The sequence below is a fragment of the Ylistrum balloti genome, unplaced genomic scaffold, assembly GCF_031769215.1.
Source record: "Ylistrum balloti isolate Yb309-2 unplaced genomic scaffold, AGI_CSIRO_Ybal_v1 Utg370050, whole genome shotgun sequence".
Lineage (NCBI taxonomy): Eukaryota > Metazoa > Mollusca > Bivalvia > Pectinida > Pectinidae > Ylistrum > Ylistrum balloti.
Window position 1 is genome coordinate 360,803 of NW_026782103.1, and position 18,039 is coordinate 378,841.

An 18,039-nucleotide genomic window follows, 5' to 3' on the forward strand; every position below is an offset into this window, starting at 1 on the left:
TTTGCCCTAGTGAAGCATTGTATGTTGATTCAGTTTGATGTGCAAAGAGAAGCTTGAGTTATCTATCTCTACGGTTACATTGTCATTGACCTATGACTATCATATTTAAAGAAATCTCTGTCAAGCGTTCCCAATGACAAAATGTCTCAAAGTTCAATATTAACAGCTTAGTCATTGGTAGAGGAACATTTGTTTGGATGACAACAGCAGTTCGGTTCAGTCAACCTCTTCTATTCAGATAACAAAAAGTATTCAAACGAGGACTTCAATAATGACAATGCATTGTTTTATTATTAAATCATTATTGATTAATAAAAAACTATATCTATAAACTATGATATTGCAGTCATGCTTTCTCGAGTCACAACCTCATAGAATTTCATAACTTTTTTTAAAGGGAATTCAATTTCTTTGTAACTTGTTTTTAAATCAATATACAACACAGCACAAATCAACGGTCATTTCAATTATACAGGGTTGGAATAACAACAAACACAGTCATCAATTCTGAATTATTGGTTAACGAAGTTTTTTTTATAAAAGTTGGGTTTCAGCTGATTCAAGGAAACATGTTATACAGACGTATGCCAAAACGTCTGATTTTTCCACTAGCAAAAAGTTTATGAACTTTCCTTACTATCAAAAAATTAAGGCAAAAAACCTGAATATGCTTCAGGTTAGTTTATACCTAGTAAGTAAAGGTGAAAAATGTTTCAATTTGTCCTGTATTAATGCACATTAAGGCAATGGTATGTAAATGACTACCTTGTAAGGAAGTTTATCTAATCATAAAACTATCATCCGCTGTTTGCCAATCTCTTTTTTTATGCCTGAATATTTGACAATGGTGATTTATTTTCTTCTGAAAAGACAGAAAGCCAGAAAATCAGCAAGAAACCCATCTTTAATAAATCAACATTCTAAAGACTGAGAAATCACCGCCTTCCAACCCTACGACCAAATCACCAATTTTATTATAATTTTTTGCATTTCATCTTCACAATGTTGCTGAATTTGATTTGACCAACATTTTTCCTAAATAAAGAAGATAAGTGGCACTTGTTGGGATCCAATTGCATAGTTGACAATTTCTTTGGCAGATAATGCTACTTTATAATGTTAAGCTGAAAACAGGATTGCTTTTGAAGATTTCTGAGAGGCGCTTTTTACTCTACATAAGGATGAAGGCATGTTATTTGTTGCTAGAAGGTAACTGCTGACATTTAGGTTATATGCTCCCATGCAAATTGAGTTGGGGTTGTCTCCCTTGAACATATTTTTTTTTATCAATGTCAATACTTTTTTGCACTTCTGATTTCAACTGCAATGTTCTCATGCAAATTGAATTTGTCCAAATTGACATTCTCAAATATATAACTCTGATATATTTCAGCACTGAACTCTTTTGGAAAGAAGATAAAGGTAGCATATAACCTTAAACTACTCACTAATTTCTGACTTCGATATGTTGAAAGTTAAGATTATTAGATCAATTCATGGATGGATTTTTTTTCTTTTGATGCATTCACGAATCATGACACTGCACACACTTGATAACTAAATAATTATGTCCAACCTTGAACACATCTATGTATAACCTATATACATGTTGAAAAATAAGCATAAAAATGGGTGTATATATCTATATGAAAGCTGTACGGTAGAAATTCCTTTTCAATCCATTTTTATGAAGCATCCATTCAAATAATTTAATACTTAACACAATACATGTTAAATGTATATATGCTTCGGTGGTTGAAACCCTTTTGACCGTTAAACATCTTTCAGCTTTCCCCTGATAATGCTAATTTGATATGACATGTATAGTAACAGTCTAAAAATGGCCTTGACAATGCATTTCTTATTTAAAACTATTTCACTTCCAAGACAGGCAGCAGGACTGCTGTTACTGTAAATTTGAAATACCTGAACTCATTTCCAAAACAAAGTGTTAGGCCTTAAAACCTGTTGTCATAAATGTAACAGTACATTATGTACCATATCACTCAGGGAAACTGGATTATTTCTTGACTGAGCTAAAATATCCTCTACTTATATGAATATCAATCAAAGAGACAAAACAAAGTGCTCCAACCCGGCTACTTTTAAACATCTTCTATACAACAACATGGATTCTATGGCCATGAAAAAAAAACAAAAACAAGCCTCAGATATCCGCTTCAGAATTAAAGTAGAGCAAGTAGTACATTTAAAGAAATCTTAGAAATAATTTCTTTGATTAAACACAGGAAGTGAAAAACAGCATACTTATTTTTTCTAATCAGAACTACAGGGTACATGTGTAACTTTGGTCAGTAAAATCTCACACGTGTAATTCATTGTTTCAATCATTATAAAGATCATAGTGAGATGATAATTTAAGCTAGTTACTGTTGAAAGTCCTGTCAGTTAAATAACAGTCATTTTGAATGTGAATGTGTTCATAACTTTGTTTTTAAGACCTCTTTCAGAGATATTTTTATCCAGAATAACTCCTTCTATGATGTACCACAAGGATAATGAACAAAAAAGCCATAGTAGATATTGTAGTGAAAGGACCACCACATATCATCAATACTGATACATCTAATATTGTGTATTTCATATAGATTCCACTTGATTTTCCATAACATTGTCCCTTTATGATGATAATCCTTACAAAAAGCACTCATTTTCAAGTATCAAAAATGCTACTGACATTTTATAGACAGTAAAATGAAATCAAAATAGTCAGACGAAAAGGTGCTTCACATATTTCTAACATAAATAGCTCTTGCCAACAACATTTAGCAAAACAACCTCCAATAGTTTGTAAGTCCTGCAATTAGAATCACTAATACACTTTCATGTATGATTAGGACTCTTAATATCCAGACTACAAAACACCTAAGACACAGTTAGTTCATTGAAAGGGTTTGCATAACTGCTTAAACTCACAATCAGGATTTGATTGCATTTTGAGGCACAATACTACAAATTGCTTCATATGGCATTTCAAATTACTGTAAATCACTTTGATTTAGCAAATTCTTTATTTCCCAGATTTACCTCTTTTACCTTATTTGCAGATAGATGATTTCACAAACGCTGATCTGGAATTGACTTTAAATTCACGAATCATGAGCTATTAGACACCTACACTCTTTAAGACTTCAAAAATGGTTACCGAATCAACAAAGATACCATACAGAATTATTTTACAAATAATAGCATGACTTTCCTCGCATATTAACCCGGAGATAAATCCCACGCAAAATTTAAATGATTTACAGTAAGTCAGCCATTTTAAAAAATAGGAAATGATTTCTCAAACACCAGAAGATCAATAAGAACCAAACTTGGACATATACAGATGTCCATTTTGTACAGCTATATTGTAGTAATGCTGATCAATATCATTAGCTGCTACATAATGCATACATAAAAAAACATTCACTGTATTTTTAGGAGCTGATCAAACATCCAATCCACTTAAATGTTACAGGCCAAAGGGTTCAACCAATCAAAACCATTGCAGCTAATATGCAATCAATGAGAAGCTGTCTCGTAAACTAAAGAGGGATTTAAAGTTGAAACACAAACCCATGAGAAATAAACATGAGAAATGAAATTGTTTTGTGTCAAACATTTCAATGAATATGATTTTAATCAAAAGCAACAACAATTTCCTTCTTTGTGACCTTTAGAACAATCTTGCTCTCCAAAAACAACTTTTTTCCAAATTAACACTTTTACCATGAAATGGTGAAAAATCAATTGTGTCTTTAGCCTGTCACAGGTTTCACGACTGCCCTCGGGGACTAGTGCACATTTCAGTCAATTTCAGTCTAGAATCACAGGTTCTGAATCAAGGTTATCAGAAAAACTCCCATTCACCATAAATTAATCGGACAAAAATCATGTCTGTACTGTTAATATCTCATTCCATTACAAACAAAAGATGACTGTGTGGCATCCTTTCCATGACTGCATAAAACTGGAACAGTGACAATCACTACAGAGGGTCAGTGATAAATGATTACAGTTTCTTCCTACGTCATCTCTTATTAAAACCATGAACATGAACGATCATCAAGATTACTTGCTGCAGGCTTACCTAACCTGGCACAGAGACTGGAGGCATCGGTCAATGATGCTGATTTTAAATAACAGTATATATATACCTTAGCACTATTTGGGCACAGCACGTAAGTGCTACATGCATCCCGACCACCTATCTCCAGTATTGCTTCAATCATCATTCTTAATGGACATCTGTTGCATGCCATCAGCTGCACCGTTGATATCCACATCCCCGTCTCCACGGTCTCCAGATGAATTATTTGACCGATTTGTCATTGGCTTGGATTCTTCTATTCTTAGCTGCTTGCCATTGATTTCAAATTCTCTGAGAGAGTCTAAGGCAGTTTCCATTTCACCCTGCTTTGTGAATTGAAAGAATGCATATCCACGTGCCCCATGCCATATTACGCGAATTGGGAAGATATCCATTTCACGGATCCTCGTTTTCAGTTCACTGACACGAGTTGCACGTGGAATGCTACCAACAAAGATTGTAGGCATCCTGGTACGAGGGTTGTTTCTCATTCTGCGTGGAGCACGACGCTCTCCACCTTTACCCCTTCTCTTGTCTGGCATCTCTCTGTCACCATCACCCTCTCTCGGTGAATACTCATCAACATTCTGCTCAGAATTTTCTTCCCCTTCATCACGGCGATCGGAAGCCCTCCGCCTCCTGCGTGGAGGTCGTGGACGTCTTCTGCGCTGCGGACGCCCTTGATCACCTTCAGCATGAGTTGCTTCATTGCCTGATGACTCACCTCTCTCCTCATTGACTATTTCTCCATCTCGTTCACTGTTTGGCCTTCGACGTCCTCGTCCTCCTGGAGCACGGCGCCTCCTATTAAATGGTGGACGTCTACGGCGGTAGCGATCATTCTCTCCGCTCTTTTCATCCTCACCATCATCGGCTGTCTCATCAAATTCCTCCCCATCTTTAAGAGTTACGTCCACTCCTGCTTCACGCTCCAAGACGCGTAGACGCCTAAGGATAGCAACTTGTCGCATCTTCTTGGGTGTAATGTAAGACCAGATAATACCTTTTGGCTGGGAACGTTTGCAGTCACACTTGATGATTTCAGTTGGTGTGACGATGTAGTTTACCTGAACATCATGGGGGGTCATAAGGGACTCAGGGATATCGAGTACCTGACAGTCGTGGACGGTCGAAATGACAATGGTGTTATCGTCAATGGCACCCATGCTTTTCATCATGGCATACTCAAGATCTCCAAAACCCTCGCCCTTACCAATACGAAAACCTGAAAGCAGAAAATCTATGTGTTGTAATACATGCGTTTTCTTTGACTTCGGACACAAAAACATCAGAGACATCAAAGATGAATCATTATTACTAACAGTTCTGTAAAGGCAGATTTTTTAAACAATTCCATTTGATTTTTTTGCAGTTTTACCAAAAGCTTTTGAAAGCGTTCTGTACAAGGTGCTGTTTTAAAACCCTAAGGATGTTTTTCCTTCTTTTTTTCTGACAAATGTCATACGGGCTGTCTAAAGATAAAAACAATGGGAGTCATTTAGTATAACTGACCTTCCTTGGACACTGCCACTGACCCTATAACAATAAGGTCAACTTTTACTTTGTCATCCAGACCAATCGGCTCGCTGTGTTCCCTCACTCCCTATAACAGAGAAAATCATTAGACCACACATACTGTTTGTGTGTTAATGTATTTGAATAGACAACACATACTGTTTGTGTGTTTATGTATTTGAATAGACAACACATACTGTTTGTGTGTTTATGTATTTGATTAGACAACACACTCTGTGATTATATGTACTTTATTAAACAACATATACTGTTTTGTGTTTATGTGCTTGACTAGACAACACACTCTGTGTGTATATGTACTTTATTAAACAACATATACTGTATGTGTGTTTATGTACTTTATTAAACAACATATACTGTTTGTGTGTTTATGTACTTATTTAAACCAGTGTATAATTGATCTTTTACATATGAAAATATTGTTTATTGTACAACAAAGCAGGAAAATCAATTAGAAATCTACCTGAGTAGTGGAACAAATCCTCAGCATTTCCTTGTTAGCATCCTCTGGGACCACAATCCTATTAAACAGTCCTGTCCTCAAGCGTGGAGTGGGCACTAACAAGGTCTTGTTAGCCTGTCAACAAGGTTCAATAATGACCTGGTGTTTTACACTTTATCATGTTATATTGTATAAATTTTTCTATATTTTTATTCCATCAGATAATCCACAAAAAGTATACAAATTATTCAACTACTAACAAAATTGATTAGTTCACGGAATTCCTTATAACAAATATTACGATAATATGTAGCACAGTATTACAACTTTTTGATACACCAAGCTGGTCTTGTGTCAGGCTCACCTCCATAACAACCATGTCTTGTGTCAGACTCACCTCCATAACAACCATGTCTTGTGTCAGATTCACCTCCATAACAACCATGGCTTGCGTCAAGCTACCTACTATACCACTCCTGTCAGACCTACCTCTACACAAAGCATGTCTCCTGCCAGACCTACCTCTGAACCAAGAATGTCTCCATAACAACCATGTCTTGTGTAAATCTCCTGTCAGACCTACCTCTACACAATCATGTCTCCTGTCAGATATATCTCTATACCAAGCATGTCTCTGCCAGACCTACCTCTATACCAAGCATGTCTCTGCCAGACCTACCTCTATACCAAGAATGTCTCCTGTCAGACCTACCTCTATACCAAGCATGTCTCTGTCAGACCTACCTCTATACCAAGCATGTCTCCTGTCAGACCTACCTTAACAATCCTGTCTCCTGTCAGACCTACCTCTATACCAAGCATGTCTCCTGTCAGACCTACCTCTATACCAAGCATGTCTCCTGTCAGACCTACCTCTATACCAAGCACGTCTCCTTTCACACCTACCTCTATACCAAGAATGTCTCCTGTCAGACCTACCTCTATACCAAGCATGTCTCCTGTCAGACCTACCTCTATACCAAGAATGTCTCCTGTCAGACCTACCTCTTTACCAAGCCCGTCTCCTGTCAGACCTACCTCTATACCAAGCCCGTCTCCTGTCAGAACTACCTCTATACCAAGCCCGTCTCCTGTCAGACCTACCTCTATACCAAGCTGTCAGACCTACCTGTCAAGCCTGTCAGAACTACCTCTATACCAGGCCTTTCTCCTGTCAGACCTATCTTACCAATCCTGTCTGCTGTCAGACCTACCTCTTTACCAAGCCTGTCTCCTGTCAGACCTACCTCTATACCAAGCATGTCTCTGTCAGACCTACCTGTATGCCAAGCATGTCTCTACCAGACCTACCTCTATACCAAGCCTATCTCCTGTCAGACATACCTCTATACCAAGCATGTCTCAGACCTCACCACCTACCTCCTGTATAAGCATGTCTCTGTCAGACCTACCTCTATACCAGGCCTGTCTCCTGTCAGACCTACCTTACCAATCCTGTCTCCGGTCAGACTTACCTCTATACCAAGAATGTCTCCTGTCAGACCTACCTCTATACCAAGAATGTCTCCTGTCACATCTACCTCTATACCATGCCTGTCTCCTGTCAGACCTACCTCTATACATTGCATTTCGTCTGTCTCTTCTAGCTCTCTTCACTGCCTGTCTGCTGTCAGACCTACCTCTATACCAAGCATGTCTCCTGTCAGACCTACCTCTATACCAAGCCTGTCTCCTGCCAGATCTACCTCTATACCAAGCCTGTCTCCTGTCAGACCTACCTCTATACCAAGCCTATCTCCTGTCAGACATACCTCTATACCAAGCATGTCTCTGTCAGACCTACCTGTATGCCAAGCATGTCTCTGCCAGACCTACCTCTATACCAAGAATGTCTCCTGTCAGACCTACCTCTATACCAAGCATGTCTCCTGTCAGACCTACCTCTATACCAAGCATGTCTCTGTCAGACCTACAAGCATGTCTCTACCTACCTCTATACCATGCCTGTCTCTGTCAGACCCTACCTCTATCAGACCTACCTCTATACCAAGCATGTCTCTGTCAGACCTACCTCTATGTCTCTGTCAGACCTACCTCTACCCTGTCTGCTGTCAGATGTCTCCTGTCAGACCTACCTCTACACAAAGCATGTCTCCTGCCAGACCTACCTCTATACCAAGAATGTCTCCTGTCAGACCTACCTCTTTACCAAGCATGTCTACTGTCAGACCTACCTCTATACCAGGCCTGTCTCCTGTCAGACCTACCTCTATACCAAGCATGTCTCCTGTCAGACCTACCTCTATACCAATCCTGTCTCCTGTCAGACCTACCTCTTTACCAAGCATGTCTACTGTCAGACCTACCTCTGTACCAAGCATGTCTCTGTCAGACCTACCTCTATACCAGGCCTGTCTCCTGTCAGACCTACCTTACCAATCCTGTTTCTTGTCAGACCTACCTCTGCACAAAGCATATCTCCTGTCAGACCTACCTCTATACCAAGCCTGTCTCCTGCCAGATCTACCTCTATACCAAGCCTGTCTCCTGTCAGACCTATGTCTATACCAAGCCTGTCTCCTGTCACACCTACCTTTATACCAAGAATGTCTCCTGTCAGACCTACCTCTACAAAAAGCATGTCTCCTGTCAGACATACCACTATACCAAGCATGTCTCCTGTCAGACCTACCTCTATACCATGCCTGTATCCTGCCAGACCTACCTCTATACCAAGCCTATCTCCTGTCAGACATACCTCTATACCAAGCATGTCTCTGTCAGACCTACCTGTATGCCAAGCATGTCTCTGCCAGACCTACCTCTATACCAAGAATGTCTCCTGTCAGACCTACCTCTTTACCAAGCCCGTCTCCTGTCAGACCTACCTCTATACCATGTCTCTGTGACCTACCTGTATCCATGTCAGACCTACCTCTATACCAGGCCTGTCTCCTGTCAGACCTACCTCTGTACCAAGCATGTCTCTGTCAGACCTACCTCTATACCAATCCTGTCTCCTGTCAGACCTACCTCTTTACCAAGCATGTCTACTGTCAGACCTACCTCTGTACCAAGCATGTCTCTGTCAGACCTACCTCTATACCAGGCCTGTCTCCTGTCAGACCTACCTTACCAATCCTGTCTCCTGTCAGACCTACCTTACCAATCCTGTCTGCTGTCAGACCTACCTCTATACCAAGCATGTCTCCTGTCAGACCTACCTCTATACCAACGCTGTCTCCTGTCAGACCTACCACTATACCAAGCATGTCTCTGTCAGACCTACCTCTATACCAGGCCTGTCTCCTGTCAGACCTACCTGACCAATCCTGTCTCCTGTCAGACCTACCTCTATACCAAGAGTGTCTCTGTCACACCTACCTCTATACCAAGCATGTCTCCCGTCAGACCTACCTCTATACCAACTCTGTCTCCTGTCAGACCTACCTCTATACCAAGCCTGTCTCCTGTCAAACCTACCTCTATACCATGCCTGTCTCCTGCAAGACCTACCTCTATACCAAGCCTGTCTCCTGTCAGACCTACCTCTATACCAAGCATGTCTCTGTCAGACCTACCTGTATGCCAAGTATGTCTCTGCCAGACCTACCTCTATACCAAGAATGTCTCCTGTCAGACCTACCTCTTTACCAAGCATGTCTACTATCAGACCTACCTCTGTACCAAGCATGTCTCTGTCAGACCTACCTCTATAGCAGGCCTTTCTCCTGTCAGACCTACCTTACCAATCCTGTCTGCTGTCAGACCTACCTGACCAATCCTGTCTGCTGTCAGACCTACCTCTATACCAAGCATATCTCCTGTCAGACCTACCTCTATACCAACCCTGTCTCCTGTCAGACCTATCTCTATACCAAGAATGTCTCCTGTCACATCTACCTTTATACCATGCCTGTCTCCTGTCAGACCTACCTCTATACCAAGCATGTCTCTGTCAGACCTACCTCTATACCAGGCCTGTCTCCTGTCAGACCTACCTTACCAATCCTGTCTCCTGTCAGACCTACCTCTATACCAATCCTGTCTCTGTCACACCTATCTCTATACCAAGCATGTCTCCTGTCAGACCTACCTCTATACCAAGCATGTCTCCTGTCAGACCTACCTCTATACCAAGCATGTCTCCTGTCAGACCTACCTGTATACCATGCCTGTCTCCTGCCAGACCTACCTGTATACCAAGCCTGTCTCCTGTCAGACCTACCTCTATACCAAGCATGTCTCTGTCAGACCTACCTCTATGCTAAGCATGTCTCTGCCAGACCTACCTCTTTACCAAGAATGTCTCCTGTCAGACCTACCTCTTTACCAAGCATGTCTCTGTCAGACCTACCTCTATACCATCCCTGTCCCCTGTCAGACCTACCTTACCAATCCTGTCTGCTGTCAGACCTACCTCTATACCAAGAATGTCTCTGTCAGACCTACCTCTATACCAGGCCTGTCTCCTGTCAGACCTACCTTACCAATCCTGTCTGCTGTCAGACCTACCTCTATACCAAGAATGTCTCTGTCACACCTACCTCTATACCAAGCATGTCTCTTGTCAGACCTACCTCTATACCAACCCTGTCTCCTGTCAGACCTACCTCTATACAAAGCATGTCTCCTGTCACATCTACCTCTATACCATGCCTGTTTCCTGTCAGACCTACCTCGATACCAAGCATGTCTCTGTCAGACCTACCTCTATACCAGGCCTGTCTCCTGTCAGACCTACCTTACCAATCCTGTCTGCTGTCAGACCTACCTGACCAATCCTGTCTGCTGTCAGACCTACCTCTATACCAAGCATGTCTCCTGTCAGACCTACCTCTATACCATCCCTGTCCCCTGTCAGACCTACCTCTATACCAACCCTGTCTCCTGTCACATCTACCTCTATACCATGCCTGTCTCCTGTCAGACCTACCACTATACCAAGCATGTCTCTGTCAGATCTACCTCTATACCAGGCCTTTCTCCTGTCAGACCTACCTTACCAATCCTGTCTGCTGTCAGACCTACCTCTATATCAAGAATGTCTCTGTCACACCTACCTCTATAGCAAGCATGTCTCCTGTCAGACCTACCTCTAAACCAACCCTGTCTCCTGTCAGACCTACCTCTATACCAAGCCTGTCTCCTGTCACATCTACCTCTATACCAAGCATGTCTCTATCAGACCTACCTCTATACCAAGCCTGTCTCTGTAAGACTTACCTCCAGGGTTAGGAAGCGCACATTCTCCTGTGGTTTATCTGGATTGACTTTCACAACTCGTGCTGATTTAAACTCAGCCATTGTTGGTACCTTCTCAGCAGCATTGGCTGCTCCCTGTTACAAACAGCAAGTCAAAGATGAACAATAATGATTCCAACATAACACATCTTTCTGATTTCATCAATAAATTCCTAATTTTGAAGGAAGGATAACAGTTTTGATAATTTTAGGGATTTTGAAGATTTCAAAGTGTTTATATGCTATATTGATAGTGCCATGAGGCCTTTAATTAACTAAGTGGACATAATAATCCTCTTTCTGAGTCACTGGGGCAGGTGTTTTATTAGAATGAATACCACAAACATATTTGAAAAATTTTCTACAAGGATTCTAGTACCTTAAAGTTAGGTATCCTGTTGTAAACTGGACGTGGGAAATTGACCAGGTTATTCTGCTCCAGGTAATCCCAGACAACTTTACGTATGGACTGCTTCGTAATCTCTGTAAATGTTGTTTCACATTGTCAGTTAAGTTCTGATCTAACATCCAAATTGAGGACTTCCAAAAGCAACTAAAATCTATTTATAAACTGATATTAAAAAGGACAAAGCCTATGTAAGATATATCTAAACAAGAGGTCCACAGAGAATTTATTGCTCACCTGAAAAAACTTGCTCCTTCTCCATCCAAAATTGCTTCTGACTAAATTTGGTCATAATCCAATCACTCCTAAAGGAGGAGTACGATTTTGAATAATTTGCTCAATTTCCCCTATTGGGCCCTGCCCCCAGAGGGCTTAGACCCAACGTTTTGCTCCTCTGGCTCAAACTTCCGCAATAAATGCTTCAGACCAAATTTTGGCAAAATCCAACCATTCCTCTAGAAGAAGTAAGATTTTAAAGAAATTGCTCTATTTCCCCTTTTGGGCCTTGCCCCTCCCCTTCTAGAGGGGCCCCGAGTCCCGCCAGGGCAGGTGAGCTAAAATTGAAAATCTAACTGACACACAAAGTAACTGAAATGGAAGAGTCACACTGACTTGTATTTTATGTTGCACCTATTCCAAGAGATGGATCGACTGAAAAGTTTGATGAAAATTGGAATTTCAAAAAGAATAGTGGAGCCAAATACAGAAGTCTGAAAAATGCAACCACATACACACATGTATGCACTAGTATGTCACTGTGCCCTAAATATGATATATGTTTTATATAAAAAATATTTTCATATGAAGTTTGCTGAAATCTGTGTATTTAATACTGGTATACTAAAATACAGACTCTGTAAGGAATGATGGGATTACTTCACAAAACTAGTTAATTCTGGTTGGAATGCTGAATAATACAGGTAATCTACTTAGTGACTGACAGCACATTATACTATTGATCAGCTCACAGCTACTGAACAAGTCTGTAACTCTTCACAAAGTATACAGTTATTCTACACCTAAATACACATTGATATTGGAGAGTGGACAATATTCCTCTCTTCTGTCCATAGAATATTTCCCTGAGTAACACTAACAATTACAGAACACCAGTGTTGCTGATATCTACTACATTTGTGTAACAGGACTAAGCATGAGTAAAGATACCAGCGTACACTAGCTATGTTGTAATAGTACTTTTATCAAGTCGTTATATTTTCATGTGGGATGAAACTCGGAAAGAACTACTTTACATATCTATATCAGTAAAAACAGCTATATCAATATCAAGTTTCTCAAGATATCCCTCTTGTAGTTGTGGAGAAACTCGGAAAGAACTACTTTATATATCTATATCAGTAAGGACAGCAATATCAAATTTCGTGAGATATCCCTCTTGTAGTTTCAGAGAAATGGTGGAAACAAAAAAAAAAGCAAACTAACAGATAAAAATGTACCATGAACTAAAGCAATTTGAAAAGCCTGTCATTCTGATTTGATAGTGGTCTAAATTACCATAACGAGCAATATTTTTCATTTTTCTCAAACAAAGAAACTTATAACAAAGAAAAAAAACAGATTCTTCAATTATGAAAAAATTCAAAGGAAATTTCCACAATGAAAGGTTTAAGTTTCTGTTTTAGAATTATATTTGTTAAAACTACATCAGCCAGAGAAAATACTGTGTTGATATAGTTACTGGCATTGATAGAGGGATTATCAAGCTTATACATCACTATAAATATAATTTCTCTGTGGTATGAGTCGCCAATAGGGGGCGCTATGTGTATGATTTGCACATGCAAATTAAGACCAGGGTCGTACTGTCATGTGTTACCTGTACGTGTCATTCAGGCGGCACAGGTAGGGACACACAGACGTGGAAATTTTTATTTATCATTATTAATGGAAAGGAGTGACATGTATATACATACATCGTATATTGTGTATTTGTAACAGATTAGTGTATGATTTACACGTTTGTTTAATAAATCAGTTGCAATGCCTCTGTCGCCGTGAAATACATTTTCATATTTTGTGTTGTTTATCCTATTGGATAATAAAACAGAGAACAAAACCAGCACTAACCTTCAGGACCCATTGCCTTGACAGACTCTGCTGGCGTTCTTGATTCCGACATTTTGTCTTATCTGAAGATATAAAACATAAACCATAAAATCTTTTTGTTAGATACATAGCAATAAGTTATGGTATTATCATTCTTAATCATATACTGTGTTCCTCCTACAATAGGCCCGGGTCAACATTACTTACCATTAGGGGTGGGCTTATGACAATGACATTGGTTTATGATCTGATGGAACTATTAAAAGGATAGCTTTGTACCAGATATAGGCATATTGACAGATAAATATAGTAATCACTTTATACAAAACATGTACCTAGGCCTTTGGTATCATTGGATGTTTGACTATTGCTCATCATTGTTACATGGTAAGAATGATGGAGTCGAGAAGTAAATTATATGTAGAAACTTAACATAACTATATCGCTTATGATAATTCACAAGACAAGTGTCTACAGGTTTTGTGTTAGGGAGGTTGGGTCATGTAGTGGTGATTCACTTGCCTTTCATCTAGGCAAACAGTTGATTTCCCTAAAAAGGTATAAAGCTGTGTTAGAATATTTTACATACCCATGTCTACAGTACATCTGATTATGTAGGTATTAAGTAATTGACAATATCAATGACATGGGATGGAGCATCATTCTCGTCAGGTTGCCCCAACATTTTTCAGTTCCATCAATGTTTGGGGCCATGGGGCATTGACAGGTTCTAGCCAATTGCATTTTGTACAAGCTTGCAGATTTGTAGGTTATACATGCAATGACCTACTCATTTAGCCTCCTGAACATTGGGGAATGACCATGTCCAGGCCTCTGGTGCCAATATGTTTTTAAGGTCTTGAAAGCAGAAAGCCCCATCTAACCCATCCTTTACACAGATGACATCTTTCACGTTGTAGTTACAACATAGAAGATGTCTCTTAGCAGAATACCAGTACTTCATAATTTGTGGACTGTGTTGTCCACAGCTAAAATACTGTGTAATGTTACATAATGTTACATCATCATCAAAAATTGGTTACATTTAACCCAAACCTGTGTTTGAGTTTATTATATACCCATGTTTACAGTACATCTGATTAATGATTGGTATAGGATTGTATGTGTGTAACTTGTTTCACTACTATTCTAAAATAGATAAAGTTAATATCTATATTACTGTTATACAAACCATTGACTTATTGGTGGATAAATACAAATATACCTGGCATTTCAACATGAATAATTTGAAGAAAAAAGAAAAATGTCATTCAGGACCTACAATAAAAAAACAACCCTTATCTTAAGATCCTATCTGGTGTTGTTTCAATGTAAACTTAGAATGATGAATATGAAAAGTACAATGAAAAACAAAGGGTATGACAGATGAAGTAAGATGACAAAATGCAAAAAAAAAATAAAAAAACAGAAAAAAAGTGTGTGCATGAAAACGTTTCAGTGTAAAGAAGCCAAGAACAGTACTCAGGAATTTTAATCTTGTAAGTGTCTAATTATGAAATAACCCCCCATTTTGTGTTTGTTATTTTTAAACTTTAAAACTTGCTGGTTAAAATTCAATGTGAAGCACTAGGTTTAAATGTGCTCTTGTAATAAATGCATTTACTGCTAACATTTTCATGATTACACAAAATGAAAGCTGATATGGGTCTAAAATGGTTCCTATTGTTTCATCATAGGAAGAAGCCAACACTGAAGTTCAAGGAACTAAACAGATCTTAATATTCTTTTTTGTAAAGAAACTTGGCAGTTAATTTTTAGGAACTTTATATCCTATATGGTATCATATATGATGCTGACTAATTATTGCCCAGTACCAAAACAAATCTAGCCACATCTACTTTTGTTTTAAACAGGATGACAAATAAGATTTAATTGGATAGGATCTCTAACATCAAGAGAAGGCCTTGTAGTTGACAGTGGGAAATGCATTAATCAGTTCACTCAACAACAATGTGCAGTAAAATAGCAATAAATATGTTACTGCCTCTGCTTGTAAAAAAAGAATGAAAAAGAAAACAGAAAGAAAAAGATATATAGCTTATTAATAATGGAAAAGCTAGAATTCGGAAGCTACTTTCAAAGTATCATCAGAAAGGATGATCTGAATTGCTGAAATTTCTACATTTCACTAAAACTTGACAAACAATGTGAAAACAAATATTCACACTTCAGTGTAATGTGCCTGTTGTTTCTTAAAATGAACACGATATAACTTACAAATCACTAGACTCAAATTATTCTAAATGTTCATCTTTCGGTTGCAGTTTCTGCTCAGTCTAGCAACGTTTCCATGGTGATCACGTGCAGAAAACGTCGTTTCAAAACATCCGCCCGTCGAAAGAGTTCTGAACATTTTTTCATAAAAAGCGGGATTACACGATGTTAAAAATGACCCTTGTATCGCATATATATGAAATCGTTACTGTTTGTGCTTGAAAATATACGAAATCAATGACCAACGCCTTCCTGCTTAATAAATCTTCGTCAAAATAACGAAAAGGAACTGAAAGTTTCCAGTTTGGCCGACCGGTCCAAAGGGCGGTGAAGTTTCCCTTAAATTTTTGAAAACATAATCATATTTAAACATTCGAATATATCATAAGATAACACATTGTATACCTTTTGTACTAGCTAGATAAAAATTCGGACTGTAAAGCACCTTCAAATGGAGAATTAGGTCTAAAGTTTTATCACAATTTCTCAACGTGGCACATGGAGGCTGCCATAGTCTAGGACCGCAGCAAAAATGTTTCTGAAAGAGTATCAAATGATTTTAAATAACGATTAGAATTCTTGCAATCTTAAAGATTATATTTAAAAATATTTATCAGAATAAGCATAGTGATATGTTGTTGTACGTAAAAAATCGGTCAAAGGAAGGAAATTTATATTCTGCAGCCCTACATTCAGCCAGCTTTTAGCATCAATTAGTTTCGTATTTTCTTTTTCACAAGGATTGCGCATATTGATGAATTGCTTACTTTCACTTTATGTCAAAAACGGTCGTCGCTGTTGAAATTCAAGACAATCCGATTCAAATCGATAATAACGAATCCTATGTATGTCTTTGTCTTTTTTTTGTTATAGTAAGGAAACATTCCCATCTCTCTCTCAACCCCTCACCCCTATATTTGGAATTGATTGGCGATTGTTCAGTGTTGTTTAATCAGATCACATGTACGTATATAACACATGTGTTATATACGTCTCGAATCAAATTCAGCAAAAATTAGATAGATCAGATAGCCGATTGGGGACAGTTACTGAGATCAGAGTGGAGTTCCCAATTGAGGGACCATACATCAATCTCTCTCAAAGAGTGCACTGCGGTACCAAACATTGCATTAAAAATTGTCATATTATAGATTTTTATCCTGATTGTTAGAATAATTCAAGCCAGCCACTATTTTATTCAAAATAAAAATAAATGTGTGTCATGCTGAGGCAGTAATGTTCTGTTGTTGTAAACGGTAAAAAGTAAAAAAAAAAAACTTTTTAGAAATGCCATGCCTTATCAAGCTGAAAAAATCCTTGCATTTTTGCTTCACTACTTTGAAAAGTTAATCAATTTTGCACCAAAACCTTGAACAGCATTGAATTTACCTTTGGCCGTGAGAAGGCTTCTCTCCCGGTTCCTTTCGGCCCCAAACCAGTCTGTCCTTTGTTGTTCCAGCTCAAGTCAATCCGGCACCCAACACGATAACAGTTTATATTGGTATACTTTGTGTGAATAATAATTAAATCTGTTCGTTTTATGTATGAATAGTAAGAGTTCATCCACGGTAAAAACAAAATCATGATAGAAAACAATCACAACCAATCATAATTAATCTTTTTATTGGTGATATAAATGTTCTTTTCATTTCGTCCTACAAATAATATCATCTTCTTAATCATCATCATCATCATTGGGAATATGATATGGCTTTACCCATCAACATGAACATCACCCATCAAGAAGTCCTGGCACCATGTCAATCTGAAATACAAAAAATATTGATAAAAACCTACTCTCAAATAAAACTGCCTTCAATGTTTTTTACACATCCTTACTTTAAAATGTAAAAGTATCTTTGTTTCTAAATTTTCAAAAAGCATCAACAAACTTGATATTTTACATGTAATTATATATATCACTATCTGTTACTGGTTAAGATCCATCAGATTATTGAGTATGTAAATAAGTAAGTAAATAAATAAATAATAAAAAAAAAATACTATAATCATACTACAATTGCAGTGTCACAAATCACTGTGTAGATGACA

At 38.4% G+C, this 18,039-nt stretch overlaps 1 protein-coding gene across 1 annotated transcript; it reads right to left on the bottom strand.

The window, feature by feature from the left end:
• Positions 1 to 264: 264 nt before the first annotated feature.
• On the bottom strand, positions 265 to 16,494 carry LOC132549234 (methenyltetrahydrofolate synthase domain-containing protein-like). The gene is made up of 7 exons (XM_060213149.1): positions 16,393 to 16,494; positions 13,774 to 13,835; positions 11,659 to 11,762; positions 11,262 to 11,375; positions 6,096 to 6,209; positions 5,609 to 5,699; positions 265 to 5,321 (listed from the first exon to the last, which is right to left on the bottom strand). Exons 2-7 carry the CDS (start codon positions 13,823 to 13,825, stop codon positions 4,231 to 4,233), a joined length of 1,566 nt encoding a protein of 521 aa, XP_060069132.1. The 5' UTR covers positions 13,826 to 13,835; positions 16,393 to 16,494; the 3' UTR covers positions 265 to 4,230.
• Between the last annotated feature and the right edge of the window lie 1,545 nt (positions 16,495 to 18,039).